This window comes from Pseudophryne corroboree, chromosome 2, assembly GCF_028390025.1.
Source record: "Pseudophryne corroboree isolate aPseCor3 chromosome 2, aPseCor3.hap2, whole genome shotgun sequence".
NCBI classification, from domain to species: Eukaryota; Metazoa; Chordata; class Amphibia; order Anura; family Myobatrachidae; genus Pseudophryne; species Pseudophryne corroboree.
The window spans coordinates 836620534-836632785 of record NC_086445.1 but is presented as its reverse complement, the minus strand read 5'-3'; the positions used below and the strand labels follow the sequence as shown (position 1 = coordinate 836632785).

Below are 12252 nucleotides of genomic sequence, written 5' to 3'. Positions count from 1 at the left end.
GATTGCAAGTGTCAGTATTGACTGTAAGGTTCCAAAAGAAAATTGCTAACCTACAGGATGTGCACACTTTTTTCCAGGTAATGCTGCACATCCAACCTCCTTTTGCCGGACCTTTCTGTGGGAGATGCATCGTTGGACGTAGTTCATGCCTTAAGGATCTACGTGGATCGTACCAGTTCCATCAGAAAAACACACTCTCTTCGTTCTCTACGGATTTCACAAGAGAGGATAACCTGCTGATAAGCAGACACTGGCGAGGTGGCTTTGAATGACTATTTCAGAAGCATATTCTCAAGCTGATCTCCCTATTCCGGCTAATGTCTCTGCTCACTCTGCTCGTAAGGTATGTCCGTCATGGGCAGCACAACATGGTGCTTCAGCAGAACAGATATGTAAGGCAGCCACATGGTTTTCCATTAACACATTCATTAAGACATTATGCCTTTGATACCTTTGCCTCTCAGGACGCTGAATTCGGGCGAAGGATTCTCCTGTCCAATCAGGAGCGTCCCCACCACTAAAATTGCTTTGGGACATCCCAATGTTATCCTGTGGATAATCTGTGGACCCTGCAGGAGAAATAATCGTTAATAACGCTATTTCTCCTAAGTCCACAGTATCCACAGGGATCCCACCCTGAGGCACCTGATTTGAGGATCCTTTCACCTATTAACCTCTTCCTTCTTGTACGAAAGGGTGTGCATGTGTGTTCTTCTCGCCTGATTAGGGCTCTCTATGATGCTCCTGCCTTGATCTTTGGAAAACAGCTAATTTGCCTGAGCCAGGAGGCGGGGATATAGGGGACTGGCCCGTTGCATTCTGGGAGGCCGAAAGCTTTGATCGTTGGTGCCAATCCACTGTCGCTACCTCATATACCAATGTTATCCTGTGGATACTGTGGACTTAGGAGAAATAGCGTTATCAACGATAAGTCTACCATAACGATTATTTTTTCCACGTCTTTTGTTTTATAGGGATATCTCAGCAATTCAGTGTTTATTAACACTTCTAATTCCGCTGCACGTTAATTTAGCCAGCATTTGGAGTCCCAGATGGGGTTGCACTTGTTGTTACTGACTTCGCATCTCACAGAAAAAGCAGGGGTGAAGTTAATTTTTCCCTAAACAGTTCTGATCACCATGTCTCTACGAACATGATGGGCACTTTCCTTTCTGCTTTCTCAGCCACTACATGAATCAATAAATGTTTTTGATGAGAACTCTGTTTCGTATGTCATTTACTCCCAATTTACCGCTTAAATATTGCAGGCCTAGACGGAACAAACTAACCTTTGTCACTGTCAGAAATCTATACACAGGTATATGCCAATGTTTACATGCCTCCATTGAAAGAATTACAAATTATTGTTTGCCTGCAGAAAAATCTGGTATTCAGCAAATAATATACTCATATACTACTGTGCTATTGCACTCTTGAGGGCTGTTCTCCCTCGTACTCTAATATGCGGAAATAAATCCTTGCATAACTCTTATTTACTTTTAATAACCAAAGTATCATATTTTTAACACAGGTATTTCTTGTGCGAAAAATCTCAGGGTCTGATGCTGGACAACTATATGCAATGAAAGTATTAAAAAAAGCTACACTTAAAGGTAAATCCCTTAACTTGTATTTGACCTCGTGTTTTAGTACTGTTTACGTTTTTCTTGTGAAGACTGTGGAAGATTCAATTCAGCGCAAGGATAATAAGAAATGTTTTCTGTACTGCAACACCCAAAAATGTTCACAGTTGCCAAGCATTGCTGGGTTATCCAGCTTCATGCATATCAGCCCATTACAGTAGTGGCGACAGCGCAAATTTTGCATCTATATCAGGAATTAAATCCTTCCTTGATTTGTTGTTCTAATGTTGCTAGAAAACATTGCCGAAATATTTTGATGATCACAGAAAACATATCACTGTAACATTGATTATGGTGTAAATATCTGTTTTACAGAGTTATGCCAGCCATACATGGGCAGATTAAATGCCTATTAAGGGGGGTACACATGGAGAGATCCGTGCTTAAATCCTAAGCAATCTGACTAGATTGCTTAGAATTTAAGCACGGATCTCTCGTGTGTATGGCCACGCATCGCTATCGCCGGTGCTAGATTGAGCCTGCATGCAGGCTCAAATCTAGCAGGTCACTCACTTCAGCGCTGTGTGAAGTGAGCAGACCCCAATCCCGTCCTTCCCCCTCGTGCTGAGTGGTCACTGATAGATCACTCTGCACACGTCTCTTTAGTGTGTACAGGCCCATATAGACGGGCCGATGTGGGAGAGTTGTGTGCTGAGCGAACCACTCGGCACACATCTCTCCCGCCGCTCAGCACAGCGCAATCTGTGCTGAGCATGCGGGGGAGACGGGGGGGGGGGGCGCTCATTTCACCCAGCGGGTGAAGTGAGCGACCCGCTTGATTAGCCTGCATGCAGGCCAATCTAGCACCAGCGATAGCGATGCACGGGGCTGCGCATTGCTATCGCTGTAGGGGGTACACACGGAGCGATAATGCTTAAATTCTAAGCAATCTAGTCAGATTGCTTAGAATATTGCTCCGTGAGTACCCCCCTTACCCCCTTTTAGACCGACAGGCATTTTATCTGCCACTGCTGATATTCAGGACATACACAGTAAGATCTCTCACAGTGCCTGTCACATTATATTGGTGCTCCGACCCCAGGAGGAGACATTTCCACATTCCTTCCTATGTGAAGGAGCAGGGGAATGCCCATCACTGCCCAATGTTGCTGACCGGACGTGTAGAAAATATCGAATAGGAGGGACATGCTGAAAGATCCAGCATGCCAGACCGGTTAATATTTTCAGAACGGACGGCCACATACACGCTGCAATTATCTGGCTGATCTGCTGCTAAAGGACAGATCGGCCAAATAAATGTAGAGCAGGCCTGGTCAACCTGTGGCTCTCCTTCTGTTGTGAAACTACAAATCCCAGCATTCCCTGTGACAGTTTTGTTATCAGGGAATGCTAAAACTGTAGCAGGGCATGCTGGGACTTGTAGTTTCACAACGGCTGGAGAGCTACTGGTCGGCTGGGCCTGATGTAGAGTGTTTACACAGCATTACTGTGAATAGTCAATCTTTGGATAATGAACACATAAGATATGCTTTGTTATATTTAGCATACACTTTCATTCCGCCCCCACAAGCTGAATTGATTTTGAAGATTTAGCTTACATTTTACTCTACAGGGGAGAGAAGAGTGGATCACAAAGGGGAACAGACAAATTAATGAATCAGCGAATTGTACTTGATTTCTGACTATACTCAACTAGCCTATTGTTTGCCTTACAAATCTAGAAGAGTTTAAATGGTTATTTCAAAGTATGATGACTGATCACGTATTTCTCTGACGGTGTGTCTTGTCAGTGAGTCATGTGACTGCAGTGTGAAGGGAATCTGACCTGTGAATAATGCTTAAGAAGTAAACTTAGTGATTGCTCACTAGTTGCATCTATTCCTGGTGCTATATTTTAAGTATGCATAGCTTAAAAATATAATATAAGTTGGTCAAATGTAGTACATATTAAAAGAAACTGTAGCTTGTCAGATTGGCCCATTGCTTCTCTGGCCCTGTACGAAAATGCACATTAAAAAAGGAAGAGAAATTGACAGTCAAAAAAAATGGATTCCAATATATTATGTATAATGTATTTCTGCTTTTGGGATGTAGTTGAGATGCCGGCGTGCAGGATCCTGGCGGCCAGAATGCCGGTGCCGGAATCCCGACGGCTGTGAAAATGCTGATGCCGGAATCCCGATCATAAGTATGCTGGGGAGGGAGGGTTAGGGTTAGGCAGTGGGAGGAGAAGGTTAGACTGCAGGAGGAGAGGGTTCGGATTCAGCTGGGGAGGGGGAGGTGGGGGGGGAGGCATATTAGGATTAGGGTTAGTTTACTGCAGCAGTCGGAATGCTGGTGTCTGCATTCTGACTGCCGGTATCCATTAATAGTCCGGTATCCAATAATAGTAGGCTTCTCTTTATATCAACAAGACCACCATAGGAGACCACAAATAGGTTGAACTCGATGGACAATTGTCTTTTTTCAACCTTAGATACTATGTTACTATGTTACAATATTAATTATGCGAGACATATATTAAACCTGCTCACAATTTATTTATCCTATGTATTGAAAAAAATATCAGGGGGCGTGGCCTGGAGGCTGAACAGGCAGGCAGTGCTATTTATTAGCTCCCAGGTATCTGGGTGTATTAACGAAATAAACAACACTTTCACATCTACTGCCCACTGCAAAAGCCCTGTCCTGCTACATTTAGGAGGGGGGATAGCAGTGAGCTGGGCTGCAGAGTCGGGGAGCCGGTTTTCTGGCTCCTGCGGATTGCGGCCTACTCACTGACCCGAAGCCGGGGCCTCGATTTGCCCTCGTTCCCCCGCCGTGAGAAGGGACCCCCGGGACGCGGCACTATTGATCCTGGGCCCTGCACCTACCTTGCTCTTGCCTTGGGCGTTAACTGATAGGTGCTGCAGTCCCCACCGCACGGAGAGAGGCGACCCGGGACCCGTCTGGAGCCAGGCCGTGAGCTCCGGAGTTGCAGCGGCGGCCGTCTTGGTCACTGGCAGCCGAAGGTAGAGTGGACGGAGACCCAGCGGCGGAGTTCAGCGGCGCACAGAGGTATCTCCCCAGCCGCGCCGTCCTGACTGGAGGGACCGCTCTCCCCCTCCTCTCACACTCACGATCCCCGCACAGAGGTGCGCATCACACTGCTGCGGGAGGACCGGCGGCTCGGTCGTGGCCCTCCCTGACTAAATAAAGCAGTGCTCTGGGGGCACACCCCTTGTACACCTGGGGACTCTCCCTACTGCCTCCCAATTCCTGCAGCAACCCATACGATCTCTCCCCACTACCTGTGGCAGATATCCTCAATCCAGGAACCCATTTTGTAAAAGCCTTAGACCATCTTAATGCTCTAAGCTACCTCTCCGGGCACTGATAAGATTATATTTGGACCAGTGCGGTCCGGATCTACGGGAGCCCTGCTGCCCTGCCCCGTGCTAAATCGGGGGACCTCCTGGGGTCACATTACACCCCCCCCCCCCCCCCCGGAGGAGAGATAATTAGGAAGCTTGCTCCCGCTTCCATCCACCAATACTCTCCCCGTCCGTAGGGACCCTCTAGCCTCTAGATTTCTCCTCCTTGCTGATTGGCGCCTCACATTGCCATGCATTGCCCTGGACTCTTGTTCTCTACTACTCTACCCAGGGCCACCTGATGGCCATCTGAGACCAGGCCATGGGGGGTGACCGCTCCCTAGGAACCATGTTGCCGTCTGTATTCTGCTGATCCTGACACATCTTGAGCTACTTGCAAACATCCTCTTCACTGTCCCCTCCCGGAATATGAGACGTGCCTCGAAATCCTCTAAACGGAGCAAAAACAACCAACCTCGAAAAGTCACAAGGTCTCAAGCGGACCTGAGGCCCTTCCTTCATCCCACGACCTCCCCACAGATGGAGAACCGTTCCTCCCCCCGCTCCCCGACCTCCCCCTCTGCTTCCTCGACCTCGAACCCGGCTGATGAGATGGCTGACCCTGCGTCAGCTGACGGTCGCGAGCTCCGGGAAATCCTAACCTTCATGAGGTCCCTTCCCACAAAGCAAGACCTTTGAGACACTATTAGGAATGAACTCGCCTCCATCAAAAGCGACATTTCACGCCTGTCTGACCGGGTGGTAACTCTGGAGGATGACCAAGAAGCTAGCGCTTCCTGTATGTCCCAGCTGAGGGACTCTGTCCTTGCTCAGTCCAAGGAAATCCGGGCTTTACATTCCAGAATGACGGATATCGACAACAGGGGTAGACGGAATAACATCCGAGTCCGTGGTCTCCCGGAGGAAGTTCCCCAATCTGGGCTAGTGGACGCTCTGTCCAAGATATTCAACGAACTCTTGGAAAAGAATTCGGATAACGTCATCACTTTCGACAGAGCCCTTAGGCCGAGGGGCCTCTCCACTGACCGGCCTCGTGACGTCATTTGCCGGCTCCATTACTTCGCCCAGAAGGAGGAGACCATGTTCAAAGCCAGGCAACTTGATGGTATCGACTTCAATGGCTGCGCTATAAGCCTCTATCAAGATCTTTCTTGGTACACACTCAAGCAGCGGAAATCCTTGAAGCCCCTGACGGACGAACTGCGGAAACGTCAGCTTCGCTACCGTTGGGGTTTTCCTTTTAACCTCCAAGCCTGTTCCTCCGGGAAATGGTACACCCTATCTTCCCACACAGGCCTCACCCCGTTCTGCACCTCACTAGGCCTACCTCCATTGTCTATTCCGGATTGGGAGTTTCCTCTTCCTGATGTTCCTCCCCCTAAGCGGGCTCCTAACGCGCAACCATGGCAAGAGGTTCGAGGCACCGGGAGGAGATCCCAGTCAACTACATCTCCCTCCAAGACCGATTTGCTGTAATGGACCCTTCTGATTAATATTGTTATCCCTGCTCCTTTTTTCTCTGACGTCCTAGTGGATGCTGGGACTCCGTAAGGACCATGGGGAATAGCGGCTCCGCAGGAGACAGGGCACAAGAATAAAAGCTTTAGGATCAGGTGGTGTGCACTGGCTCCTCCCCCTATGACCCTCCTCCAAGCCTCAGTTAGATTTTTGTGCCCGAACGAGAAGGGTGCAGGCTAGGTGGCTCTCCTGAGCTGCTTAGAATAAAAGTGTATTTTAGGTTTTTTATTTTCAGTGAGTCCTGCTGGCAACAGGCTCACTGCATCGTGGGACTAAGGGGAGAAGAAACGGACTCACCTGCGTGCAGAGTGGATTGGGTTTCTTAGGCTACTGGACATTAGCTCCAGAGGGACGATCACAGGTTCAGCCTGGATGGGTCCCGGAGCCGCGCCGCCGCCCCCCTTACAGAGCCAGAAGAGCGAAGAGGTCCGGTGAAATCGGCGGCAGAAGACGATCCTGTCTTCAGACTAAGGTAGCGCACAGCACCGCAGCTGTGCGCCATTGCTCTCAGCACACTTCACACTCCGGTCACTGAGGGTGCAGGGCGCTGGGGGGGAGCGCCCTGAGACGCAATATAACAGATGATACCTTAGGTTGGCAAAAGAATACATCACATATAGCTCTTGGGCTATATGGATGTATTTTAACCCCTGCCATTTTTACAGAAAAGAGCGGGAGATAAGGACGTCGTGAAGGGGCGGAGCCTATCTCCTCAGCACACAAGCGCCATTTTCCCTCACAGCTCCGCTGGAAGGACGGCTCCCTGACTCTCCCCTGCAGACTTGCTACAGAATCAGGGTAAAAAAGAGAAGGGGGGGCACTATTGGCAGCTAAAAATTATATAAACAGCAGCTATAAGGGAATAACACTTATATAAGGTTATTCCTGTATATATATATATAGCGCTTGGTGTGTGCTGGCAGACTCTCCCTCTGTCTCTCCAAAGGGCTTGTGGGGTCCTGTCCTCTATCAGAGCATTCCCGGTGTGTGTGCTGTGTGTCGGTACGTGTGTGTCGACATGTATGAGGAGGAAAATGATGTGGAGGCGGAGCAATTGCCTGGGTTAGTGATGTCACCCCCTAGGGAGTCGACACCTGACTGGATGATCGTATTTAAAGAATTAAGTGATAATGTCAGCACTTTGCAAAGAACGGTTGATGACATGAGACAGCCGGCAAATCAATTAGTGCCTGTCCAGGCGTCTCAGACACCGTCAGGGGCCCTAAAACGCCCGTTACCTCAGTTGGTCGACACAGACCCAGACACAGATACTGAGTCTAGTGTCGACGGTGAGGAGACAAACGTAATGTCCAGTAGGGCCACACGTTACATGATCACGGCAATGAAGGAGGCATTGAACATTTCTGACACTACAAGTACCACAAAGAAGGGTATTATGTGGGGTGTGAAAAAACTACCAATAGTTTTCCCTGAGTCAGATGAGTTAAATGAGGTGTGTGAAAAAGCGTGGGTTTCCCCCGACAAAAAACTGCTAATTTCTAAAAAATTATTGGCACTATATCCATTCCCGTCAGAGGTTAGGACGCGTTGGGAAACACCCCCTAGGGTAGATAAGGCGCTCACACGTTTATCTAAACAAGTAGCGTTACCGTCTCCTGATACGGCCACCCTCAAAGAACCAGCAGATAGAAGGCTGGAAAATATTCTTAAAAGTATATACACACATACTGGTGTTATACTGCGACCAGCAATCGCTTCAGCCTGGATGTGCAGTGCTGGAGTCGCGTGGTCGGATTCCCTGACTGAAAATATTGATACCCTGGATAGGGACAATATACTGTTAACTATAGAGCATTTGAAGGATGCATTACTATATATGCGTGATGCACAGAGGGATATTTGCACCCTGGCATCAAGAGTAAGTGCTATGTCCATTTCTGCCAGAAGAGCGTTATGGACGCGACAGTGGTCAGGCGATGCGGATTCCAAACGACATATGGAAGTATTGCCGTATAAAGGGGAGGAGTTATTTGGGGCTGGTCTATCGGACCTGGTGGCCACGGCAACGGCTGGAAAATCCACCTTTTTACCCCAGGTCACTTCACATCAGCAGAAAAAGACACCGTCTTTTCAAACTCAGTCCTTTCGTTCCCATAAGTACAAGCGAGCTAAAGGCCATTCCTTCCTGCCCCGGGGCAGAGGAAGGGGAAAAAGACTGCACCATGCAGCCGCTTCCCAGGAGCAGAAGCCCTCCCCTGCTTCTGCCAAGTCTTCAGCATGACGCTGGGGCTTTACAAGCAGACTCAGACATGGTGGGGGCCCGTCTCAAGAATTTCAACGCGCAGTGGGCTCACTCGCAAGTGGACCCCTGGATTCTACAGGTAGTATCGCAGGGGTACAAACTGGAATTCGAGGCGTTTCCCCCTCGCCGGTTCCTGAAGTCTGCTCTACCAAAGTCTCCCTCCGACAGGGAGGCAGTTTTGGAAGCCATTCACAAGCTGTATTCCCAGCAGGTGATAATCAAGGTACCCCTCCTACAACAGGGAAAGGGGTATTATTCCACGCTGTTTGTGGTACCGAAGCCGGACGGCTCGGTGAGACCAATTTTAAATCTGAAATCCTTGAACACTTACATAAAGAGGTTCAAATTCAAGATGGAATCACTCAGAGCGGTGATAGCAAACCTGGAAGAAGGGGACTATATGGTGTCTCTGGACATCAAGGATGCTTATCTCCACGTCCCAATCTACCCGTCTCACACGAGGGTCCTGGGAAAAATGGTGGCTTCTTACGAAGCGATTCCATTCGGAAGATTCCATGCAAGGACTTTTCAGTGGGATCTACTGGACAAATGGTCCGGATCGCATCTTCAGATGCATCAGCGGATAACCCTGTCGCCAAGGACAAGGGTGTCTCTTCTGTGGTGGCTGCAGAGTGCTCATCTACTAAAGGGCCGCAGATTTGGCATTCAGGATTGGATCCTGGTGACCACGGATGCAAGCCTGAGAGGCTGGGGAGCAGTCACACAGGGAAGAAATTTCCAGGGCTTGTGGTCAAGCATGGAAGCATCTCTTCATATAAACATTCTGGAACTAAGGGCCATTTACAATGCCCTAAGTCAAGCGAAACCCCTGCTTCAGGGTCAGGCGGTATTGATCCAATCGGACAACATCACGTCAGTCGCCCACGTAAACAGACAGGGCGGCACGAGAAGCAGGAGGGCAATGGCAGAAGCTGCAAGGATTCTTCGCTGGGCGGAAAATCATGTGATAGCACTGTCAGCAGTGTTCATTCCGGGAGTGGACAACTGGGAAGCAGACTTCCTCAGCAGACACGACCTCCACCCGGGAGAGTGGGGACTTCACCCAGAAGTCTTCCACCTGATAGTAAACCGTTGGGAAGAACCAAAGGTGGACATGATGGCGTCCCGTCTAAACAAAAAACTAGACAGATATTGCACCAGGTCAAGGGACCCTCAGGCAATAGCGGTGGACGCCCTGGTAACGCCGTGGGTGTACCAGTCAGTGTATGTGTTCCCTCCTCTGCCTCTCATACCAAAGGTACTGAGAATCATAAGAAGGAGAGGAGTAAGAACTATACTCGTGGTTCCGGATTGGCCAAGAAGGACTTGGTACCCGGAACTTCAAGAGATGCTCACGGACGATCCGTGGCCTCTACCTCTGAGAAAGGACCTGCTCCAGCAGGGGCCTTGTCTGTTCCAAGACTTACCGCAGCTGCGTTTGACGGCATGGCGGTTGAACGCCGGATCCTGAGGGAAAAAGGCATTCCAGACGAAGTCATCCCTACCCTGGTCAAGGCCAGGAAGGACGTAACCGCAAAACATTATCACCGCATTTGGCGAAAATATGTTGCGTGGTGTGAGGCCAAGAAGGCCCCTACAGAGGAATTTCAACTGGGTCGTTTCCTCCATTTCCTGCAAACAGGACTATCTATGGGCCTAAAATTAGGGTCCATTAAGGTTCAAATTTCGGCCCTGTCGATTTTCTTCCAGAAAGAACTGGCTTCAATGCCTGAAGTTCAGACATTTGTAAAAGGGGTACTGCATATACAGCCTCCTTTTGTGCCTCCAGTGGCACCTTGGGATCTCAATGTTGTGTTGAGTTTTCTAAAGTCACATTGGTTTGAACCACTCACCACTGTGGACTTCAAATATCTCACATGGAAGGTGACGATGCTGTTAGCCCTGGCTTCAGCCAGGCGTGTGTCAGAATTGGCGGCTTTATCATATAAAAGTCCTTACTTAATTTTTCATTCTGACAGGGCAGAATTGAGGACTCGTCCTCAATTTCTACCTAAGGTGGTTTCTGCATTTCACATGAACCAACCTATTGTGGTACCTGCGGCTACTAGGGACTTGGAGGACTCCAAGTTGCTTGACGTTGTCAGGGCCCTGAAAATATGTTTCCAGGACGGCTGGAGTCAGAAAATCTGACTCGCTGTTTATCCTGTATGCACCCAACAAGCTGGGTGCTCCTGCTTCTAAGCAGACGATTGCTCGTTGGATTTGTAGTACAATTCAGCTTGCACATTCTGTGGCAGGCCTGCCACAGCCAAAATCGGTAAAAGCCCATTCCACAAGGAAAGTGGGCTCATCTTGGGCGGCTGCCCGAGGGGTCTCGGCTTTACAACTTTGCCGAGCAGCTACTTGGTCAGGGGCAAACACGTTTGCGAAATTCTACAAATTTGATACCCTGGCTGAGGAGGACCTGGAGTTCTCTCATTCGGTGCTGCAGAGTCATCCGCACTCTCCCGCCCGTTTGGGAGCTTTGGTATAATCCCCATGGTCCTTACGGAGTCCCAGCATCCACTTAGGACGTCAGAGAAAATAAGATTTTACTTACCGATAAATCTATTTCTCGTAGTCCGTAGTGGATGCTGGGCGCCCATCCCAAGTGCGGATTGTCTGCAATACTTGTATATAGTTATTGTTATAAAAATTTGGGTTATTATTGTTGTGAGCCATCTTTTCAGAGGCTCCTTTTCGTTTTATCATACTGTTAACTGGGTTCAGATCACAAGTTGTACGGTGTGATTGGTGTGGCTGGTATGAGTCTTACCCGGGATTCAATATCCTTCCTTATTATGTACGCTCGTCCGGGCACAGTATCCTAACTGAGGCTTGGAGGAGGGTCATAGGGGGAGGAGCCAGTGCACACCACCTGATCCTAAAGCTTTTATTCTTGTGCCCTGTCTCCTGCGGAGCTGCTATTCCCCATGGTCCTTTACGGAGTCCCAGCATCCACTACGGACTACGAGAAATAGATTTATCGGTAAGTAAAATCTTATTTTTTTCCTCCGACAGAAACTCTTGCTGCTAACGCAATGTTGGAGGGTATTTTTCTTTCTCGAAGGGTTCTCACACATGTTAAATGTTACCTCCTAGCTGTTTACGGAGGTTATTGATAAATGGTTAATATCCTTGCTCATGCTGGCCGGTGAGGGGAGAGGGCTCCGGACTTGTCTGCTGCCCTTGTCCCCCCTCTAGCCCCCTTTTTGTATTGTAGGATTTTTTTCCTCTCCTTTTTCTTGTGTCAGTTTAAATATGTTATTGTTGTTATCATGGTTCCGGCTGCGGTTCACTCCCATTCCCCCATATTATACCCGCCTTTGGCTACATGCCGGTAGGGAGACTGACGGTGTTACGGTTCAGTCTCTCTCCTGCGGGTCTTTTGCTGATGTTATTACATTGTTTTTGTACTCCTTTCTTTTTTATCTCTTTTTCCATGCTTGTTCTTCCTTCTCCCCCTTCTCCTTCCCTCCACTTTAAGGTTTTT

At 48.8% G+C, this 12252-nt stretch overlaps 1 protein-coding gene across 2 annotated transcripts in view; it reads left to right on the top strand.

The window, feature by feature from the left end:
- The window catches only part of RPS6KA3 (ribosomal protein S6 kinase A3), a 357052-nt gene that overhangs the window by 221491 nt on the left and 123309 nt on the right, over positions 1-12252 (top strand). For both annotated transcript variants that reach the window (XM_063955757.1, XM_063955758.1), the window contains one exon: positions 1532-1613. In XM_063955757.1, the coding sequence (XP_063811827.1) occupies positions 1532-1613 (82 nt within the window). The remainder of the gene's footprint in view (positions 1-1531; positions 1614-12252) is intronic.